Source organism: Lithobates pipiens, unplaced genomic scaffold (assembly GCF_037356315.1).
Source record: "Lithobates pipiens isolate NorthernLeopardFrog02 unplaced genomic scaffold, aLitPip1_a1.2 Scaffold_18, whole genome shotgun sequence".
Taxonomy (NCBI): Eukaryota; Metazoa; Chordata; class Amphibia; order Anura; family Ranidae; genus Lithobates; species Lithobates pipiens.
The window spans coordinates 511,307,987-511,332,193 of record NW_027507758.1 but is presented as its reverse complement, the minus strand read 5'-3'; the positions used below and the strand labels follow the sequence as shown (position 1 = coordinate 511,332,193).

The 24,207-nt window shown below is 41.4% G+C and overlaps 1 protein-coding gene across 1 annotated transcript in view; it reads left to right on the top strand.

Moving 5' to 3' along the window:
• Window positions 1-20,867, top strand: part of EIPR1 (EARP complex and GARP complex interacting protein 1) — a 364,672-nt gene extending 343,805 nt beyond the window's left edge. The window contains exons 8-9 of the mRNA XM_077488730.1: window positions 8,178-8,345; window positions 17,940-20,867. Of these exons, the coding sequence (XP_077344856.1) occupies window positions 8,178-8,345; window positions 17,940-18,114 (343 nt within the window). The 3' untranslated portion in view covers window positions 18,115-20,867. The remainder of the gene's footprint in view (window positions 1-8,177; window positions 8,346-17,939) is intronic.
• The last annotated feature ends 3,340 nt before the right edge of the window (window positions 20,868-24,207 follow it).

Here is a 24,207-nt window from a genome sequence, read left to right as displayed (position 1 = left end):
GTTTACAGCGCCAGAATTGAAGATAAATCTACCCAAAGGGAGGGGGCGTGTCCAAGATGGAAACCAGACAGGACATCTTGCAGAGCTTCGCCACATCCATTGCTTCTTCTTCACCATTTGGTGTGCCTTGCTTTCATCTTCCTTCCATCTAGGGATGACAAAGGAGAGAATTCTGTCTGCCTCCAAAGAAGCAGGGGAACCCACTGTCTTCACAGGCCAGTTACAGAGTTCGCTATGAGGCCTCATCCAACATGGCGACACAGACGCCTGCACTTCTGTCTCTCCGGATCTCTTTCACAGTGATGACTGCCATAACCAACTGCCAAACCATTCTTAGCTGAAAGATAAAGGATTTACAATCCAACATCAGCCTTATCTGCAGAGACGTGGATATTTCAGGGAGTGCATCACCACGGTGGAGGGCCCTGTGGGGGGGTGCCATCCATGATCATATGGCCACTCTCCAAACTAAGGTGAAGTACCTGGAAGCTAGAGATAAAGGTGCAGAGAACCGAAACATACTCAACATTCGCATTTTGGGGCTCCCAGAGGGTGTGGAGGGGGCCGATCCACCTATCTTCACAGAAAATCTGCTTCTAATGCCTGCTTCTCTGGCTTCTTTGTGGTACAAAATGTCCACCGTATTCTGGCTGTGCATGCCTCCTGGAGCTCCAGCACGTACCCTCATCTTTAGGATACTTATCTTCTGAGATTGTGGCCTACTCCTCAGAGAAACTAGGCTTAAGGGCGAGCTCTCCTATGAAAATTCTAAGCTTATGTTCTTGCCTGACTACTCCGTCGACAGAGATAGAGGCTGCTAATTTCATATCCATTACTGCTTGTGGCCTCACTCTGCACCCCACTGGGGGCTTTATACGATCTGTGAGTACCTCTCCTGCCACCAGAATGGGCCCTGTCTCCCTGCTGTTTACCCTGATGTTTTTCCCTCTATTTGTATGTGTTGGACATACTTGTTCATCTACCTCTGCTGATCCCTGATAGAGTACATTGTCCATAGTAAAATGCTGGATGGTTTAATAGCTCCCTCTCCGTACTAAAGCAAGAACGCAGAAGAGCGGAAAGAACATGGAGAAGAAATCCCACCGAGGAAAACCTATTTAACTACAAAGGTCTGACAGAGAATTATCGGAAAGCAATCTTCAAAGCCAAAAAGGACCACTTCTCATATACAATCTCAACGGCCGCAAACCAACCACAGGAACTGTTTAAACTGGTTAATCAATCAATGAATCCGGTGTGCCTAGAACCCCCAGAAAGCGAATCCCAGGATTACTGTGACAAACTGTCGGATTTTTTCATCGATAAAGTCAAAACCATCAGGGAAACAATTTGTCAGAAGAAAACATCCAACCTCAGCCAGCAAATACATAAAGAGGATGTCCGCACCAACATACCGCAACCGCCAAAATTTTCACTATCCCCAATTACCGTAGACACCGCAAAAAACATCATTAATAAACTGCGTGACAGTACCTCACCTATTGACATCATCCCCACAAAACTACTGAAAGAATGCTCCGACATCGTGGCTCCAACCATAACCCACCTCATAAACCGATCATTCCACGAAGGGATTGTTCCCAGCATCCTCAAACAAGGCATCGTCAAACCTCTACTCAAGAAACCAAACCTGGACCCTCAGGATCCAAACAACCGTAGGCCGATTACAAGCCTCAACACTATTTCTAAGATCATGGAGAAAGCTGTAGTACATCAGCTACAACTTCACCTGGATACTCACAAACTCCTGGACCCGCTGCAATCAGGCTTCCGCCCGGGTCATGGAACAGAAACGGCTCTCCTCAAGATTTGGGATGACGCCCTCGAAGCAGCAGATGACGGAGAGCCGTGTCTCCTCGTACTGCTAGACCTAAGTGCAGCGTTTGATACAGTAGATCACAATACTCTACTCGTCCGCCTCACAGAAGTAGCCGGAGTCCAAGACATAGATCTCCAATGGTTCGCGTCCTTCCTAGGAAATCGGTCACAGACAGTGAAACTAGGAAAATTCCTCTCCAAAACTCGGGCAGTCACCTTCGGAGTCCCTCAAGGCTCTCCGTTGTCACCCGTTCTCTTCAACATTTACATTCGCCCACTCCTTCAAATCATCAGATGCTCAGATCTCTGCTTCCACTCTTACGCTGACGACACGCAACTTTATTTCCGGATCAATGGAAAAAAAGATCACCAACAACAACTTGAAAACTGCCTCAAATCAATAGAGGACTGGATGACCACCAACTCCCTCCAGCTGAACCAATCAAAGACAGAGCTTCTTATCTTACACCCAAATCATAAGCCCGCAACCAAAACCTCCTGGTCTCCACCAACCGTCTTTGGGCAGACTATCTCCCCAAAGACCAAAGCGAAGAGTCTCGGGGTTATTTTAGACGCACAAATGTCAATGGATGCGCAAATAGGATCTGTAGTCAGTCGATCTCACCATCTGCTGCGAATGCTTCGCAGACTCATCCCTTTTATCCCAAAGAATGACAAAGCAGTGGTAGTTGGAACAATCATTAATTCACGACTGGACTACGCAAACTCGCTTTACATAGGATTACCACAATATCAACTTGCGCGATTACAACTGATCCAAAACACGGCGGCAAGGCTGATAACAGGAAAAAAACCCTGGGAATCCATTTCTCCTTCACTGAGGAGCTTACATTGGCTAACCGTAAAAAATCGGATCACGTTCAAGACCCTTTGCCTCACCCACAAATGCGTGCATAGAGAAGCTCCGCAATACCTAATGGAGAAAATAAATCATTACACACCAAACCGCAGTCTTCGATCAGCCAACAAAAACCTCCTCCTCGTGCCCAAAGCCCGGTATAAATCCAAGGGTGATCGGAGATTCGCTGTCCAAGGGCCTCGGCTATGGAATGCTCTACCAATCAACATCCGCCTGGAAGAAAATCACCTGGCTTTTAGGAAAAAACTCAAGACCTTCCTCTTTTAGCAGATGATCAAAGCTCGCCACAGCGCCTAGAGGCGATTCAGTTCGCATTGTGCGCTATATAAGTATTTCATTCATTCATTCATTCATAGTACTAATTGCGTTCTTTGCTTACTTTTTGGTCTCTGGAGTCTAGTCTGAGTGATTTGTTTCCGGGCCTCTATTCCTCTAGGTTTTTTTATCAATGTCTGTGCTTAATTTCACTGGAATTTTAGGGGACTGAACTCCCCAGTAAAGTGGTACCTAGTTTTTTTCAATTTATCAAATCAAACCACCCCGCACATTTGCCTACTACAAATAATGCATCTCTTGGGTGGTAGAAACTTGGCCCTTAAGAGACCCTGGGTGGGTCACTACTACAATGAAACATATTCCTCTTACTCTAGAGGAGTCAGTGCACTCTTACATAAATCATTGCCTTTTTAACTGCTCCACCTCTGACTTGACCCAGAGTGTAATTTTGTGATACTGCATGCAATGATTAACTGTTTAGAACAGATATTGGTTGGCTTATATATTCTTCCACCATCAAAATGAATAGCAGGCTCATAGTGTGGTTGGCCAAGTAACAACTCCCCATAACTAGCTTTGCAGCTATGATGGACTTTATGGGTACCCTAGTTTCTGACCCTGATATTAAATCTATAAAACATATGATGAGGAATTGCTACCCCACCTACCTACTACTATAAGGCTCCATGCACACTGGAGCTCATAAATTGCAGTTTATTGGAGTTTGGGCGTTTTTTTTAAAAGCCCATAAACTCCACTCTATGTTAGCCTATGTGTCCATGCACACATGGATGTTTTGCAGCTTTAATGAGCAGTGGAGTTTATGGGCTTTTTTCTGAACGCCAGAAATTTGCGTTCAAAGTGCTGTTTTTCACTGCCAAAAACGACAAACGCTCATAAACGCTCATAAACGCGCGTTAATTAGTGTCCGGCATTCTATTTTTTCAATGCATTGTGGGAGTTTGGAATGTACTGTGGGATTTTTGGAGTTTCCTCTGTGTATTTTTATTGAAAATGCCCATAAACGCTAATAAACACTCATAAACGCTAGTACAAAACGCTGTTAAAAGCAAGTTTTTCAACCAGCGTTTTCTGCCAGCAATCTGGCATTCAGAAAAAGCTTTTTTGAGCTTCAGTGTACATGGAGCCTTACATCTGCACTACACGCTGACACCTTGCCTCCTCCCCATGATGGAGGCGGACATTGTCGTTATTCTAAAACCGGAGAAGGACCCTGCTCTATGCTCTTTCTATCGTCCTATCTCCCTTTTAAACACAGACATAAAAATCTTGGCCAAAGTGCTGGCTACTCGACTGATGGAGGTTGTGCCCTCTCTGATATACAATAAACAAACTGACTTTATGCCTGGTAAGGGTATGGATCTTCTATCTGGCATCAGTTTACTAACATTGCTGCCACTGTCTCGAGGGGGGAACCCTGAGTGGTGTCTGTCTCGATGCCAAGAAATCCATTGACTCGGTGGAGTGGAGCTACCTGTGGGACATGGATAAGGAAACGATATTCTTCTCCTACAGCCAGATTCAGGTCTAATGGCACTATATCCTTGCCATTTATGTTGCATAGAGGCACGAGGCAAGTTTGCCATTACCACCTGGGCTTTTTGCCCTGGCCCTGGATTCCCTTGTAATTCTAATTCGATCAGCTGACTCTGGGGTATTCTGATGGTTCCATGGAAAGGGGAGATTTCCCTATAGACGAATGACACTTTACTGTACCTTGGTAATGTGACGCATTCCCTTCAATCTGCGCTGGGATTTATCGCCTCCTTTGGTGTTTACTCTGGCATACGAATCTATTGGGACAAGTCTGCTGTTCTCCATGAATCCTAACGCTCCACTCCCTATAGCTCCTACTCTGCTGAGGCAGGTCACTAAATTTCAATACCTAGGTGTCAAGTTGCAAGCACACCTTTTTTGATATGTCTAGGATAATCGTACTCCACTCCTGACCAAATTTACCCATACTTGTTCAACGTGGAAGAAGCTTCCTTTAAGTCCGATAGGACAAGTCAATCTCCCCAAATGGCTTTATTTTATTTGTCACACACCAGTCCCATTTCCATCCACGTTTTTCAGTAAACGTAAAAAGTGTCATCTTTTATATGGAATGGCTAAATTTCCAGGCTAGCAAAAGCCACTCTATCTGCACCTCTTTCCCTCTGAGGCATAGTCTTCACAGCTTCTTACTTTATTACTGGATAGCAGTTCTAGTTTCGATCTGGTGTTTTTTTTTTTATTGCCCAACCTAGGAATAAAGCATCGGTCACCTTGGAGGCAGCTCTGATAGTCCTACACTAAACTAAGCAACTTGCCCAGACTCAGCCATCACCATCCCAATGAAAACCACCCTTCTGGTGTGGGACAGTCTATGGCCCATTATGGTTCAGAGGGGTTGTACTCTCCCCACACCCCCTTGTGGGGTATCCTCAACTTACCCCATCTTAGTTCAATACCTGACCCTCAAATATGGGCTGCCTATGGTGACAGGGCTCCCTATTGACTTTTGACTCACTTAAAACCATTTAACAGCTGCCTAACTCTGTTCTTTCAATATTTGCAACTAGGGGAAGAGTTTCCATCAAGGATACTGTTGTCCACTAACACATTGAAACTGTACTTATTGCTGAAATGATGGACAAACCTCTCTCCGCCCTGTACACATTAAATGTCACTCCTACGGCTAGATTACAGACACTGTACCACAAGTGGCAGTACTCTCAAAGGATGATTGGGATGAATGCTTACAAAGCTTTCTACCTGTAACAATCTCTGCTAGAGATAAAGTTATCCACTTGAAACTGTTACATCAAGCTTATTTACATCTCTCATTGATTAGCTAACATCTATCCTCACATGTTGGACTTATGCCACAGATGTGGTGCAGAGCCTGGTTTATTCATTCATGTTTTGTGAATGTATCCCTGCTTACAAACATACTGGAGGGAGCTGTCATCCGTCATCACTCTAATGAGAGGATTGTCTCTTCCTGTTGATCTTTTAATATTTATCCTAGGTATTGATGATAATCTAGAGACTACCTGCTGTAAACAACAGTTTGCTATGTACTCTGCCTTCTATGGGAAATTTAACTGAGATGCAGCAAGCAAACCTCACCAACTTATGATGAATGGAAGATGTCAATTCTTAGGATCCTCCCATTAACTACACTTTGATAGAAATTACTAAAAAAAGATTGATCTAGTTAGATCAATGCGAACCTAACTGTTTAAACTAGCCAGAGCTACTTCTTTCTTTGCCTGGTTCCCTTATGTATAGTCTGTTATACACCAGACATGACTAGAACGTGATCGTCTTGCCCAGTTTAGTACTAGTACTAAAGTACTAGTAAAGTAGCCAGTGCTCTGTGACCGACCCTACTATTGTTTGAGCCATTATTCCTTCTTCACCTTCTCTCCCCCTTATCCTTGTCTCTTCTTTTTGCCTACAGCCTACAGCCTTCTTTATACCTCTTGCCCATGATACTGTATGGCACCAAGATTCACTCTTGCCGGGATTTGTAGTGTATGTATGTCTGCTTGCACTTCTATGTGTGTTACTGCAATGTACCTAGTGTTCACCTATACCTACCTATGTACCATACCTGTTGTGCCTTTCAATTATATGTTGTTTTACTGTATTTTGTACAACTTTCTTGTGCCAAATTACCACAATTAAAATTACTTGTTTAAATCTACCCAAAGAGGCACAGATGGCAAAAACATACATGGGTTTCACCGCCACTCCCCCTCCCGCCCAGGCCGATTTGCAGATTTAAGCACTTTGAATGGCAATTACCTTGTCATGCAACACTACCTAAATTACATTTATATATTTTTTCACATAAATCAAGCTTTCTTTTGATGGAATTTAATCATCGCTGTTTTTTGTTATATAAACTAAAAACATTAGTTTAACATTACTAAAAGAACATTTGGAAAAAAATACATGTTTTTCTTAGTTTCTGTTATAAAATTTTGCAAGCAATCTTTCTTCAATAATTAAGGCCAAGATGTATACGGCTACATTTCTTTGGTAAAATAACCCAAATCAGTGTATATTATTTAGTCTGTGTGAAAGTTCTAAAGTCTACAAACCATGATATATACAGTATATTTGAAAATTGACCAAGCCTGATGTACTGACTGCCTATCTCATTTTTTGATGCCCTAAAATGGCAGGATGGACCCCTTTTTATAAGTTGTAATTTTTTTGTCATACTTTTTGGAAAATTAGAAAATAAAATTTGTTTTATTTTTCTTACATACACCGAAACAGTACAGCCTCACCATATGACTGGTGTGGTGGTGATGAGGGACACTGGCGAAATTATGTAAAAATTTTTTTTTTTTATAAAAATGTAATTTTTTTCATTGTTCTACATTTATCTAATATTTATACATTTTTTTCATTTTTCTACATACTGTTACCACACTGATTGCTTATAACAATGATGATCAGTGTTATAAACAGTCTTTTTTTTTATGAATGACATCCATTCATTCATTGTGTACTATTGTGAAACTGCGATTGGCCACAGCTATCACATGGTATAGATGCATTATGATTGGCCATATCTGTACCATCTGATCACTGTGACTAATAACAGAGATTAGCAAAATAACACAATAAATGGCTATAAATGGAAGCCATTCATTGTGTAGAACTCTCGTGTGATGGCTGTGATTGGTACCAAAGATTACATGGTACTGGCACCAGCCCAGTAAAAGGACCTGTTATCCACTGGACACAGCCGGTGACAAATTGCGTTACACACTAGGTGCGTGAGCTGGGAGGACATCATGTTAAAATCCACCCAGGATGGCAGAGCTACATCTGTCTCTTGTTACATGACAAGTCCACTTGAAAAAGACACAAAATGAAAAAAAATAACGAAAGAACATACTTTTAGAAATACTGATAAACATGATTTAGTATGAAAACTTCAGGGAAATTAAATGTTAACAAAGGGAATTTTTTTCATAATTTTTTGAATTGATTTGTCTATCTCTGGTTGAATTACAGGTCGACTGTAAAGAAAAATAAAATGTTATTAATTAGCAACAGGGACACATTTGCTGCTGTAAAGAAACTGCCTCTTTTATGTACTGGTGTCAGGTGTTTTTTAGTAGAAGATTGTTTTAATTCAGATTTTTGCTTCCAGGGTTTGGAGCGTCAGATACAATCACTCCCATGACCAGCTGGTCTTAACAGGCAGCAGCGACAGCAGGGTAATCCTGTCAAACATGGTCTCCATTTCATCTGAGCCATTTGGACATCTCGTTGATGATGAAGATTTGAGTGATCAAGAGGATAGTCAGCATGAAGAAAAGTAAGTGCCACACACACTAGCAGAATCAGAAGTAGAAGCAATGACTAAATAGCCCAGAAGTTTGCAGGGGTGTAGCCAATTTTTGTGGTCATTGCTTTAGGTAAATAGCTGAAATACATGTTGCAGATCTTGACATGGTTTGGCCTAGCGTGTCATGAATTTATATAGCACCATTGGGTTCTCTCGCCTTTTTCTGTCTAGTCCTGTGCTGCGCTGTGCAAAGAAAAATAAACAGTTTTCTCTTATTGAAAATGCACTTCCTCCAAATACTAGTGTTCTCTGCTGAGATGGATGCGTAACAATTAAACACCTAATATCAAGCGCCTCACTTAAGCCCCCATACACACTATTAGATTTTCTGCAGATTTTTGTCTTCAGATTTACCAAAACTATGTAGTGCAAGGGCCTGCCTGATTGCATACAAATTGAAACTCCTAAGGTTTGACCTCATATTATATGGCATTGGTAAATTTGAAGACAAAAATCTCCAGAAAATCTAATTGTGTGTATCAATCAATTTTACAGATAAAAGAACTGATGACATCAATGTTTTATTTCATTGGCATCTAATTTTCCATAAGATATTCCAGAGTAACTGCTACACTATATTATTTAATATGTTTAATATATAAAAGGTTTTCCTATAGGAGTCAGGCCTGTCCTCCAAAAGGGAGAGAAAGTTTGTCAGCTTAGATTAGAACATTTGGCGACATTTCCATTTTTTTTAACTTCTCATTACGTTGAGCATAGGTATATTTCTCAAACAGTATATTTCCCAAACTCAGTCCCCTAGGGTAGGAGGATTGGTTGAGACCCATCGAGAGGCTATTACCTTGCAGGCCAAAAACAGCATATAATGGCCAGATTATTGGAATTGATATACCCAAGGAGAAATAGGACGGTATCTGCAGCTAGCATAGTATCACATATAGAGTTTATCACATCTATCACATCCTGCTAGTACCGATGTCATTTTGGACACCTCCAAAATAAATGTATAAAGGAAAAAGGGGATTGAACACATCTTACACATTCAGGATTTTCTTTCCTACCTACCCTATACAACAGTTTTGGAATACAGTGCACCCTATGTATAATAAAAAGTTGGCTCATTTTGTGGCTTGGAGATATTGAAACAAGCTGCACATATTCCATTATTTTGTCCTGTATATACCCCAGGGCCACATCAATATTTGTCTCCCACTGTTGTCTGCATGGCTTTAGAAGTTTAAGAAGCAGTACAGACAATAATTGTGTATAAACTTTAGAAATAAGACCTTAAGTATTATTTGCTTGGCCTATGCTGTCTAAGCCCCTGTACACACGGTCGGAGATTTCCACAACCAAATCCGTCGGATTTTGCCCGTCGGATCTTGTCCAAAACTGTTGCATACACACGGTCAGACAAAGTTGGTGAAAAAATCCGATCTTTCAGAACGTAATGACGTAATTTCGTTACGATGGGACTACATTCAGGCTAGTAGCCAATAGCTTTGATGTAGGAATTTGATCTGAGCATGCATGGCACTTGGTCCGATCAAAATTCTCTACACATGATCGGTGTATGTCCGATCCGCCCAGTTGGTCGGGAAATATTTCCAACATGTTGGAAAATTGGGTCGACAGATATTCCGACGGAATCAGTCCGAAGCATACCACACACAGTCGGATTATCCGATGACACGGTCCAATGGGACACATTCCGACGGATTCTCCGACCGTGTGTACAATGGCTTAGATGGGGCCAGATGGAAAAGAACAGTCAGAGCCAGGCCTTGAGTCTTTAAAGCATGTGTTAATTGTAAGTAATTGAAAAAAAACACCTTCACTCCAAACCATAGTCCATACAGAGTTGTTGATGAGTTTTCAGTACTCCATTGGAGTAAAGTTGCGTCAAAGTAGTAATCCCAGTCCGTTCCCATCTAGAAAATCCTTCTAGGTAGGAAATTTCAGGAAACTCTCTATTTAATCACAATGGTGTAAATCTGCTGATTGTCCTGAGATGCCCAGTATTGTTTTAGTAGACTGCCAGATTTTATAGATCAAATGGAATGTAGGGTAGGTATATTAGCAGCCCCAGGGAGAGTAGAATATTATTTTCTGCTGCAGAGGATGAAAGCTCTCTGTATGGGAAGCAGTGGTCTCTCTGCAATGGTCAGACATTCCGCTGACATTCCACAGTCAAAGCTAGGGCTTTGTGCTTTGCTTAGTGCTGTGACCCCCCAACTGGGTTCTAGCATCTGCATCCTCCACCCCCTCCCTGTGACAGCAGGCTGGGGATTGTCTCCCCATAGCCGCTGTCACTATTTGAAAACATCACGGCTGTACGGGGCTCTGCCCACATGGCCACATTTTTCACCATTGCGGATGACAGCTTGTAGTTTTCAATGAGCTATCAGGGCGTTTGTGAGCACTCTTGTAGTCCATTGGTCTTCCTGCTGTCTGGTAACTGCCTGCCCATACAAGGTAGATCAGACTGCTATGCAGTCTGCAGGAGTTGGACATTGCACACATGACCTGATTATCACCGGTGCAGTGCGGTGCCCTGCAGACTCCTTAGAAACCTGCAAAAAATGTTCATTTATTTTTAAAAGGTGAATATATCCTTTAAGATATTGATTGGAGAAACAAGCGCAACACTAACAGTCTTGTTATTTGGCCACACCACACATAGTTAGGGCCTTGGATTCCATTTTTGTAGTAAAATGCATATTTTTTTTTAGCTGGTTGTACCTAGAATAGTTGTATCTCTGTCTAGCATTAAGTAATAGCAGTCAATAACCTGCCTACTGCTGTAGCATACAATGCCATGGCCTACCTTGGCCTACCATTAGTGGTTGGATAAGTGGTGGCCAGCAGGAACTGCAGGTTGATATCAGTTCTTAGGCCTTAGGTTATTTCACTGCAGGGTTTATGCCTGTAAAGTGCAGAGAACACACTAGAGTCTCATAAGATAATCAGGGCTAGATTTCCAGAACCTGAGAGAGGCCTAATTTTGTATTTATCCATTAGAAGAAATAAGTAGAATAAAGCCATAACAACATTCAGCATAATGATCATATCCACATTCTATAAAGTATAGCATAGGTCTCAATTTGATATTTACAGTTTTTTAAATGAAAGACGAATGAGCAGCATGAGCAATGGCCGCATTTGATCTAAAGCCGAATAAATGTGGCTTCCGATGTGAGGTAAATCCTGACATATAAGGGCTTTGATAAAGCCTTCTTTGAAAAGATTCAATCTCTGCTAATGTCAAGAGAAGCGCAGATTTAGGTAGAAGCGTAAGACACTGCGTGTGTAGAGACATGCCCATTTCACAGGGTTTTAATATCAGAACAGCTCTAAGCTACTATAAAACCTGATAACGAAAATGTTTTACAAATGTTTGCAAAGGAGGGAATGGCAGACAAAGCATCTGAAACAATTTCACACTGTATTAAACAAGTGCGTTTAGCTATAATGCTAAAAGCCAAAATAGGAGTAACGGTAGCATTTTATGAATTGTTTTCCATTTTTTTAGCTGCCGTTTGCTCGGTGCACATAGAATACAACTCTCACTACTTTGTCTGTGACAAAATGGCCGCCCAGCCAGTTTACTTCAAATGACTTGCAGCTGCTTGGCAGATGAAATTGAGCACAGCTGGCACATAAGACAGGGCAAAACAGGTCATTTCACGTAGCAAGCTATAGCTACTTATAAATGCATTTCTATTCCAATTTTACCTAGGTTGTACTCCGACATATAACGCTCTTGGATACTTCTGGCTAAAACAAGCTGGTTGCACAGCCATTTTACCTCACATGAACTGCAGGGGTATGGAAGATGTATTTCAGCAACAGCTGGCATAAGGAAAACTTCATTCTGTGACAATTCCTTGTAAAATTCCAGCAGTTTTCAAATCCAAATATCACTTCTGTTTATTTTACAGGTTATCTGAGGTTAGTTTTGAATTTTCCTCCCTCAAACTAGCAGGAGGAAAGTTTAAAACTAACCTTAGAGTTATTTTACCAAAAGAGTAGTTAATGCTTGGAAGAAACTTAAAGCAGAAGTAGTCAACTGGAAGGACCCATTTACAGTACATCTTTATGGTGCGTTGTGTTGCCCATTAACATGTAATGTGTTAAGGCAGCCCAATAATGAATGAACTGAGAACACCAAAAACGGGGCATACACATTCTGTGGCAGTGCACATCAGTGCATTGCTGCACTTGTACTGCACTACAACTCGTACCTGTCAACAAGGTGCGATGGGGTGCTATACAAATAAATGGCATCTCATTGCACCAACACAACATAAGAATGTAAATGGGCCTTCAATAACTGTATAGCCCCGTACACACAGACCGAATGTTGGGAGACAACGGCCAGTTAAAAAAAAAAGAGCGTTTGACTGGCTTCTGTGAGATGTGCGTGCTGGAAAATCAGCATCCAACCAACTCCTTATCATGCTCTCAGCCAATGTCAGAGCGCGCTGATCGGAGTGCTCTGGCGGGGGATGGCCCTCTGTCAGAACACAACAGCTCAGCGGGAAGATCGCTGAACTAACCTTGCATGGTTAGTACAGCAGCTCCAACCGGAGATTTCAGGTTTTTTTCATTCAACCTGCTGGGTTGAAGGAAAAAAAAACAAATAGTTTGTACCTGGCTTAAGCATGTTTGGGACAAGCATAGAGCTTTACAAAGACAAAAGGGTTAAAAGCCAACTCCATGAAAATGGAAAAATTCACCTTTGCAGTAGGGCTTCCAATTCCCCACCCCCAAAGTAACTAAATATGTATTACTAATTTTGAATAAAGTGAGTTTGGGTTGGCAACACTAGTACAGGAAGTGAGCAAAAATCTCTCCATTGACAGCAAAAAAACAATTAAAGCCCATTTTTTGAATGGGATTATTTATTTCCATTAAAATGAAACTCCAGAGGCAACCTCCACATTGGGGACATAGCACTGAAAATTCAACAGAGGTTGTCATCTTATCCTACTCTGTTCAAAACTTTTTTAAAGCGTTTGTTACGCCAACACTTCATATTCCTGATATGTGCCTGCTGTACCATGTACTTGTATGAGAAAATATCCTGTTCTCTTTGTATTGCTTCTTTATGTGAAATCTCGGTGTTCCTGCTAGTTCCCTTGCTTTCCTGTTAAAAAACTGACCACACTAAGCATGAGAGCACACCGTGGTCAGTTCTCTACCTATGCTGGGAACTCAGTGCACTCTCCTCCAATGATCAGACTTGTCCTGACACACCCCTGCTGCATAGCTGTTCGCTAGCAAGCTCAGTGTACTGCTGCTTTACCTCCTCCCAGCTCTTATGCAGCTGAGAGCAGAGAGAATGTGGTCATTTATAAAAACTGTATTTTTTTTTTTTTTATCTCTATACAAAAATGTTTTGCATTTCATTTCTATTTTAAACTGAATGGGAAGTTTTACAAGGTCATCATTTACAATCCGTTTAATGTGGTTTTAACTGGATTTCCTCTTTGCCAGTATGGTAGATGGAGCTTAATAGGATGAGTGGGTGAGGGCTAGAAAAAAAAAAGGAAGAAAGAAAAATTGCATCTTCTTAACCTAAACCTCTCCTTCTGTACCTTTTTATGTTCACTGTATTTAAATACAAAAATAAACTAAGATAGCTAAGCCGGTGGAGTGTGGCTAAAATCACAATGCAAAAGGGAAAAAACACAAGATGTGTTTGGGGTAGTAAAAGTATGTGCTAAGTCCCAAATTGAATGTGTCCACTTGAAATGGCTGTAGCTCCTCTGTATGAGTTTAGGATAGGGTAGGTGAGGTTGAAAAAACACACAAGTCCATGAATACCAACCTATGTGTGTGATTATGTCAGTATTACATTGTATATCCCTGTATGTTGTGGTCATTCAGGTGCTTATCTAATCATTTTTTTAAACTATCTATGCCCCCTGCTGAGACTACCGCCTGTGGAAGGGAATTCCACATCCTTGCCGCTCTTACAGTAAAGAACCATCTACATAGTTTATGGTTAAATCTCTTTTCTTCTCGTTTTAATGAGTGGCCATGTGTCTTGTTAAACTCCCTTCCGCAAAAGTGTTTTATCCCTATTGTGGGGTCACCAGTACGGTACTTGTAAATTTGAAATCATATCCCCTCTCAAGCGTCTCTTCTCCAGAGAGAATAAGTTCAGTGCTCGCAACCTTTCTTCATAACTAATATCCTCCAGACCCTTTATTAGCGTTGTTACCTTTCTTGGTACTCGCTTCATTACCAGTACATCCTTCCTGAGGACTGGTGCCCAGAACTCTACAGCATACTCCAGGTTCGGCCGGACCAGAGTCTTGTAGAGCGGGAGAATTATCCCTGAAGTTAATCCTTTTTTTGATGCATGCCAATATTCTCTTCGCTTTGTTAGCAGAAGCTTGGCATTGCATGCCATTGCTGAGCCTATCATCTACTAGGACCCCCAGGTCCTTTTCCATCCTAGATTCCCCTAGAGGTTCTCCCCCTACTGAGTAGATTGCATTCATATTTTTGCCACCCAAATGCATTATTTTACATTTTTGTACATTAAACCTCATTTGGCATGTACTGTAGTTGCCATTCATTTGTTCAGATCTTCTTGTAAGGTTTCCACATTTTGCAGAGAAGTTATTGCCCTGCTTAGGTTAGTATCGTCCGCAAATACAGAGATTGAACTGTTTACCCCATCCTCCATGTCGTTTATGAACAAATGAAATAGGATTGGTCCCAGCACAGAACCTTGTGGGACCCCACTACCCACCCCTGACCATTCCGAGTATTCCCCATTTATCACCAACTTCTGAACTTGCCCTTGTAGCCAGTTTTTAATCTATTTACTCACCCTATGATCCATGCCAACTGAACTTTTTTGTACAATAAACTTTTATGGGGAACTGTGTCAAATGCTTTTGCAAAATCCAGATTCACCAAGTCTACAGGCCTTCCTTTATCTAGATGTCAACTCACCTCCCCCTAGAAGGTTAATAGATTGGTTTGGCTAGAATGATTCTTCGTGAATCCATGCTAATTACTGCTAATGATACCGTTTTCACTACTAAAATCTTGTATAAAGTCCCTTATCCCCTCAAAGAGCTTGCATACTATTGATGTTAGGCTAACTGGTCTGTATTTTGGGCCCTTTTTAAATATTGGTGCTACATTGGTTTTCTCCAATCTGTTGGTACCATTCCAGTCAGTAGACTGTCAGTAAAAATTAGGAATAATGGTCTGGTAATTACTTGATTGAGTTCCCCAAGTACCCTCGGGTGCAAGCCATCCGGTTCCGGTGATTTATTAATGTTAACTTTCCCAAGTCTAATTCTAATTCTGCCCTCTGTTAGCCATGAGGGTGCTTCCTGTGATGTGTCATGAGAATAAACACTGCATTTTTGCAGTGAAGACTGAGGAGAAGAATAAATTCAATACCTTTTGCTATCTCCCCATCCTTTGTAACCAGATGTCCTTCCTCATTCTTTATGGGGCAAATAGGGTCTGCCCTCCATTTTTTACTGTTTATTTACTTAAAGAATTTCTTGGGATTTTTTTTGCTCTCCTCCGCTATCTGTCTTTCATGTTTTATCTTAGCTGCCCTAATTGAACCCTTACATTTCTTGTTGCATTCTTTATAAAGTATGAATGCTGATGATGATCCCTCAACCTTGTGTTTTTCGAAGGCCTGCTTCTGTGCTTTTTTATGCATTTTTACATTGAAGTTAAGCCATCCAGGACTTTTGTTCGCTCTTTTAAATTTATTACCCAATAAGATACACTGGCGAATGCACTTTTAAAATATGCTCTTAAAGCGTACCCATCTCTGCTCTGTGTTCTTTGTTTCTAAGGTTTTATCCCAATTTATGCCTTCTAGCCAGGTTTGTAGTTTAGGGAAGTTGGCTCTTTTGACATTCAGTGTCTTTGTATTCCCTTTATGTTTCCTATTTGTGTGATTTATACTGAAGCCAATTGACCTGTGATCGCTGTTTTCTAAATTGCCCCGTATTTCCACATCCGTGATCAGGTCTGTATTGTTGGTAATCAGTAGATTTAGTAAAGCTTTATTTCTAGTTGGTGCTTCTACCATCTGACCCATAAAATTGTCCTGCAAAACATTTAGGAACTGGCGAGCCTTAGACGAATGCGTGGTTCTCTCTGCCCAGTCCATGTCTGGATAATTAAAATCCCCCATTATGATAACACTTCCCATTCTTGCTGCTAATCCAAATTGTGATATATTTTGCACTGTGAAAAAAAAAGAAACAGCAGACGCCACCATCTAAGTGTAGATTTATTTGAAACAATAAAAAGAAGTTAAAATTGCGCTCACGTTGTATAAAATCATACAAATATTACTAGTCCACTGGTATCTGCAGTACTCGGCAGGGTAGCAGCCAGGTAGATGACGATGGCCACTGTTTCTTTTGTTTTTATGTTCACTGTATGCCTACTGCAAACACAGGGTTTTGCTTTTTGCTTTTATACGTTTTTTTTTTTTCCTTTGTTTTATGGTAGGACAAAAAAATAAAAAAAATATATTTATTTGTAATATAACACAGTGTAGGAATGCTTCATACTTACCACCTGACAGTTGACAGCCTCCAAGTTTTCCATAGCTGTACAGAATTATAATACGGGCTCCTATTATTATTGTTATGTTATTGCTGTGCTGTATGATGACACAAATGACAAAATGATGCAGTGTGGCAGTGCCTCCTAACAGCGCCCACCCCAGAAAAATTGCTCCTTGCCACACTTCCTTGAATCCTCCTTTGCCCACATGACAGTGTTTTAGCCTGGTGATTGGCCGCCCACTGTCACATGGTGGAGCTTGTGTGCTCCCCTATACCTAGAAGTTTCTTGTGTTAGGGCAACAAAATTGGGTGTCAGCAAAGTAGCATGGATCGGTGAGTATGCCTTGCTGGGGGATGGTCAATCAAGCGCACTCTGCCCTGAGTTTACTGAGTCCAGTGTCTATTTAGAAGTAGGGAGGTCAAATTATGACACTGCAGCACATATAAGCAGTTAGGCAGTATCAGGAATGGTTTGTAAGCCATGTGTGTCATGTATTTCATTTGACAAAAATTAACCAAGACAATGTTACTTTTCCTTTAAAGACTGTCATTTAATGGAAAATTATATAAAGTCTCAGCATTGAGTTCTTTGTGCTTGAATTTTCCCCAATTGTTGTGGCCATGATAAGAGGGTTTATTAATTTTCTCACTACAGAAGTGAGACTCAAGAGGCTAGATTTGACCACAGAAGATATGAGACTCCAGTGAGCCATTCTAGCCCAAAACAGAAATATCAGTGAGCCGACCCTTTAAAAGCAATTGGTAGCATTGTGGATTATTTTCTCTCAAAGAGCAGAGATAATACTAGATATGGGTAGTGAACAGTTTAAAGTGACAAAGGGACATTAATAATGCCTGGCAATAACACAAGACGATAGAGATTTTAAAATGATCTGTGACCTCAGGACATCCTGCCATTGCCTGTCGCTGTCCGTCATTCTTGTTGTAGGCTTATAATTATTGTGTGGGATAAATACTTGGCAACGTTTTTTTTTTCCTCCCTGGCTAATTGCATTTTTTGTTTTCCTCCTAGAACAAAAGAGCCACTCCAGGACAGTATAATAGCTACCTATGAAGAACACGAAGACAGCGTGTATGCCGTGGAATGGTCCTCTGCAGACCCCTGGCTCTTTGCTTCCTTAAGTTATGATGGAAGGCTGGTTATTAACCGAGTCCCAAGAGCACTCAAATATAACATACTGCTGTAATTTCTGCCTTCGTCCGAGCTGAAGTGATTGCATGGCACTGATGGCTTATTTCCTGTAATTTGGAGGCTTGAGTGCTGGATATCTGCAATGTGTTATTATATTTGTTTATTGTAAGCTTTGTCATAACTGACCAAATCTCGGGGCCACAGCTGACCTCTTTATATTGTTGTTTGGGCACTGTCATGCTGTATTTAAATGAAATAGATGTCAGCCTTTGTTAATGATTTAGACATCTGTGGGTGCAGTGCATAGCTGCTCTCATTTTATATTGGAAAACGCTGTGTATAGTGGTGGTGCAGCATTCAGCATCGTTGCCTTACAGTTATGAGATCCTTGGATTGATAATATTGGGTCAAGGCACAAAAATACCTAAGTCGGCTATACATGGATCGATGCTGAACCAGCTGAATATTGACGCATGTATGGGCACTGTCATTGTGGTTGTACAGAAATCAATCTACTGGTCGACTATTTTATACCCACCCTGCTGGGTTTTCTCAACTCAGTCAGCACTGCAGGCTATAGCCTGCAGCATTGATCAGTGCTCTCCAACAGTAGGGAAGTCTCCCCGCTGTCAGAATACAATAGCTCAACTGTGAGGACAGGGAATCGAGTCTTTTTTTTTTTCGTTTTACCCTCCGGTTGAATATAAGAAAAAAAAAACGGACTCATCTATGGGTTGCTTTTGACTCACTGGAAATCCATCAGGTTATTAAAGAAACTAGGTGGCTCATTTTACACCATAGCAAACTGATATAAGAGCTGATGCACACAGCCTTTTGGACCGTAGAACATAAAATGTAGTCATATTTTGGTGTCTGAGAGCCAAAAGTAAGCATATGCATAATGTTCGGAGCTGCGTACATCCATGTACAACTGTATGCTGTAAATATTTTTACATGTGGCTATATGCAACACCCGTGGCTCCGGGGCATTGAAATACAGCCATATTTTTTGTTACACAGCCCAATAATCCCATGTTCTTGAGCCCTAAAACTGTACATTGGGTGAGAAGTGACTAAAATCACTAAAAGTGAATTTCTGATAGGACTGTGTACCTTTGGCAGGTAAAGCTGTACCCAAAATGTATGCCAAAGCAAAAACAAACCTTATCCACTTAAATGCCCAGCCTCTTCTAGAGAAGCATAGGCATAGTATGTATTAGGCCTGGTACACACTATCAAGTTGTTTTTTGTTCAACCCAACATGCCCAAACACTGTCATGTGGGCAACTGAAGAGCTCAGGAGGAGATTCTGTAAAAAACAAACCGATGTTAGTACAGCTATCTCCCTGCTGAGCGATTGTGTTCCGACAAGGGGACTGCTCCCCTGCCAGAACACACTGGTCAATGCTAGCAACAATTGGCTGAGAGCACTGATCAGATGCTGATCTGCAATTTTTTCTTGGTCATGCCCCTTCCACAGAAGGCAGACTGTCTGCCGTATACATGGGCCGAATGTCTATACTGTCTAATGTCGATACTACCTGATATTTGGCCTGCCTGGGGAGTGAACCTGGTGTTTTGCAAGGCAGAGGTTAAAGTGGTTGTAACCCTAAAAAAAATAATAATAATTATCCTGATCTTTTACAGCAGGATACATGGCATAGTGCTTGTGCTGTGTCCCTCTCTAAGCTGTAAAAGTCTGGTTGTTCCTGCCTGTTCCTGTGTCTCTCTGTCTGGGCTGAGCACAATAATCATTACCGTGGTCAGTTTACGTGCCTCTGTCATCCCGTTGCTCTCCTCTCTCCCCTTCCCTTACTACCTGTCAGCTCGGGAGTCTGTGTTAGCAATCTCCTGGCCCGCCTTTCCAGCCACTTTAACTGTTTAAAATTACTAGTGACAAATCATGCAATTCCCTTTCATACATGGAGAGCTAATGTGCGGTGTGTGTGTTTTTTAAAAATGATTCAGCGAAAAACCTTATGTACAACGCCGCAGGGTGCTCACGGGACCTCCTGGCTGACGTCAGCAGGGAAACCCATCCCTTCCCATTGTAGTGCTCGGATCAAGGAGGGAGAGCATCGGGAGGTCACGTGAGGGCCCCACAATGCTGTAAATAAGGTATTTCACTGAATCATTTTTAAAAAGCGACAGACATTGCACTTTAGATCTCCATGTAAGAAAGGGAATTACATGATTTTTCATAGGTGATGTAAAAACCACTTTAAAGCGGGCCATACATTATACAATTTTCTTATTCAATTTTCTTTAGATTTACCTTCAACTATGACATCCATGGGCTAGCCCAACTACATACACATTGTAAGTGCTTAGGTCTGACCTCATATTATATGGTTTTGGTAAATCTGAAGAAAAATTATACAAGAATGTTGTATAATGTATGACCAGCCTTACTCTAATATACAGAGACTGCAGCATGGTGGGGGGTTGTGGATTAAGGGGTGGTGTCTGAAGGAAAATGAAGTCCAGATTCATTCATAACAAGGGTCCTGCTTGGAATATAAAAGACTGTGCGGTTCATGCATGGAAACAGACCTTGATTATGGACCTCTACACCTATGGTTTTCGGAATATGGCCTATTACACTGGACGCAGGGGGGCATTTTTGTAAATCCTTGTCAAATTTTCTTCTGAATGTGTCTTCAACTTGATTTATCCTACTGTCCAAAACTGTACTGTCATATGAATATACTGTAGATGAATTGAAAGGTGCTGATATTGGTGTGTGTATCTTACAGTTCTACAGATATATGAAAACGACAGAACATTAAAATATTTAAATTAATCAAAGCTGTTCTTTTATGATCTTTAGGCGGAGATTAGAACTACTTTGGATAATCATCAAGTGAAATCTATTACACCAGCAGAATGCCAAAGATAGAAGCTGAAAGTATGTCAGTCACGATAAAAAGTGGGATCTTTGCTGCTGTGATATGTGTCCTGAGAGTCAGATGAAGGCAGTTACCATCTGAACCTTCTTTCTCTTCTCTCGCCAGCGTTTTGCTTTGTGAAATAGACCCTAGAGTCGCTAAATTGTTTTAAAAAAAAGCTACTGAAGCATACATAGAATTAAATATAAATGTGGCCACAGGTTTCTAACACGTGAAATATTTAAAATTTCTTTAAAGAAGATTTCCAGGTATAGATATTTTATACATAACTACATTAGTCCAGCTTGAATAAATAGAACTATGTGTATAATAAACCTGGCCGATGCCCTTGGAAGCTGGAAATCACTGAAGTGAACACCACTGCTCCAGTGATCTCCACTTGCTTCTAGGTCTCATGCCACACAGCTGTCCTGCTCTATTCTGAAGATAGGTGGCTGCTTGGCATTGATTCCATTCATAAAATGTTTGGTATTTTCTGAATGAATGAATGCAAAGCATTATCTGATTGGATGAGTTGGAGAATGTGACATCGCCACCCTACCTCTCTACCTTGTCCAATCAGAGAGCTTTTTATATTAATTGAAAGAGTGCAAAATTCTCTGAATGGGGTCCATGCCATGCAGCCTATGTCCTGTGTCCAGTGGTGTCGGTAATGTAGGTGTGGGTTAATAGTGTCTACTTCAGTGATTTCCAGCTTCCACAGGCATCAGCCAGGTATGGTATATATGCATAGTTCCATTGATTCAAGCTGGACCAATGTAGCAATGTATAAAATATCCATATCTGGAATTCTTCTTTTACCCTGTCCCGCCGACCGCACACATATGTGTGGCCTCACGGAAGTGGTCTTTTTTTCAGTGGGGCCACATATATGCGTATCTCTCTTTGTGCTGGGAGCGTGCCTCACAGCGTGCTCTCAGCACAGATACCGGGCTGTCCCTAAGAGACCCAGGTCTTATACTAACAATTGAGACCCCAGACTCGGTTCTGGGTCACCTGATTTGCTGTGATAGCCTCTGATTGGCTATCACAGTGAACAGTCCCTGTGAGTCCGCCCCTGTGGTTACTTCCTCTTCTGAATGAAGAGAAAGATGAATTGTATCTTCCTCTTTTTGCAGGAGAGGAAAATGTAAACAAACCAAAGTGAAAAAAAAAATAGAATGTTCGGAAATGAAAAATAACGAATAAAAAAAATAACAAAATTAAGGTTTGCCAGGGTTAGTGTTGGGGTCAAGGTCGGGGTCAAAGATCACAGTCAGCATATTTTGGGTAGAATTTTAAAAAGTTTTTTTTTGTTTAATTAGTAGACTGTACTACGGTTAAAAAAACAACTACTACTAACATACACATATGTGGCATCGCTGCAATTGTCAGGAGCAGGATCATTTACTTTTTTTTTGTAATGGTAAATTATGATAATAGCATGATATATACAGCTAATTAAATTGTTTTTTTTTACTATTTTTGGCAAAATTTTATTTTCATAATAACAAAGAATCAGGAGATATCTGTTACCGTTCACCACCAAAAGAAAGCCCAGTTTGTCCTGAAAAAACAAGGCATAATCCACCTGGATACACAAAGTCAATATGACGATATGTACAGCTTTACTAAAAGTTGCGAAATTGTGCTTAGGCATTTACATTTGTTTTACTCCTAGGTGTGAAGGGGTTAAAGAACTTGGGTATCAACAAAAGCTTCATCGTTCTTTCTAAAGGCTAAATTGTTTAACCCAGCCCTTTTCAACCATGGTTCAGTAGAACCCTAGCGTTCCTCCAGAGGTTGCTGGGAGTTCCTTAACCACTTGCTTACTGGGCACTTAAACCCCCCTCCTGCCCAGACCAATTTTCAGCTTTCAGCACTGATGCACTTTGAATGACAATTGCGCGGCCATACAACACTGTATCCAAATGAAATTTTTATCATTTTTTTTCCCACAAATAGAGCTTTCTTTTGGTGGTATTTAATTACAGCTGGGAGTTTTAATTTTTGCTAAACAAACAAAAAAACATGCAAAAAAAAAAAAAATCATGTTTAATAGTTTGTTATACAATTTTGCAAACAGGTTATTTTTCTCCTTCATTGAAATGCGTTTATGAGGCGGCACTGGTGGGCACTGATAGGCGGCACTGGTGGGCACTGATAGGCACAGTTAAGGTGACACTAATAGGCACAGATAAGGCAGTACTAATGGGCACAGATAAGGCGGCACTAATGGGCAAAGATGGGCACAGATAAGATGGCACTGATGGGTGGCACGGATGGGTGTCACTAAGGGTCACTGATAGGTACCACTGATAGATGGGACTGATGGGCACTGATAGGTGGCTCTGATAGGTGGCACTGCTGGGCACTGGTAGATGACACTGATGGGCACGGATATGTGGCACTGAGGTGCAGCACTGTTGTTGAGGCAGATTGTGGGCACTGATAGGTGGCACTGTGGGCACTGGTAGGTGGCACTGTGGGCACTGGTAGGTGGCACTGTGGGCACTGATGGGTGGCACTTTTATTAATAGCTGGCAGGGGGCAGGTGGGCACTGATATGTTGGCCGTGATCGGGACTGATGTCCCGATCACGGCCGCCGGTGATAGGCTTTTTTTTTTTCTCCGTGCGCTGTCAGCGCGAGGAGGAAAAATAGCCGATTACCGACTCTGTTTTGTCACATGATCAGCTGTCATTGGCTGACAGCTGATCACGTGGTAAGGGGTCGGAATCGACCCCTTGCTCGGATCCGTGATCAGGCGAGTCTCATAGACTCGCCGATCACAGAGCGCGGCACGCATGCCCTTCAGGGGGCGCACAGGCCGCTTGTGCACGGGACGGCGTAAATAGACGTCGTCCCGGCAAAGCAGGTCCGCGCTGTAGCCGTCATTCGGCTATAGCGCTTATCTCTAGTGGTTAAGCAATTCGAAATTTCTACCTGACACAAATTATATTTTTCAAACTTTATTTATCAAGACAAGGGAATAACAATCACAGTCCATAGATATTTACTGATAGTCTTTTTAGCTATCTTTAGTGGCAATTTCTCTGACCACGAAGGTAAGGATCATTCTTTACACTGACCATCACTCTAATGCAGGGGTTCCACGAGACGAGAAAGTAAGGGTTGAGAAAGGCTGGCCTAACTTATCAGCAATTTTGTTTTTGACACCCAAACAGACACCCAAAGTAATTTCTAAAGAGGATATCCGCCTTTTGTACTAGGAAAATCCTCTCAAAACAATAACATTAT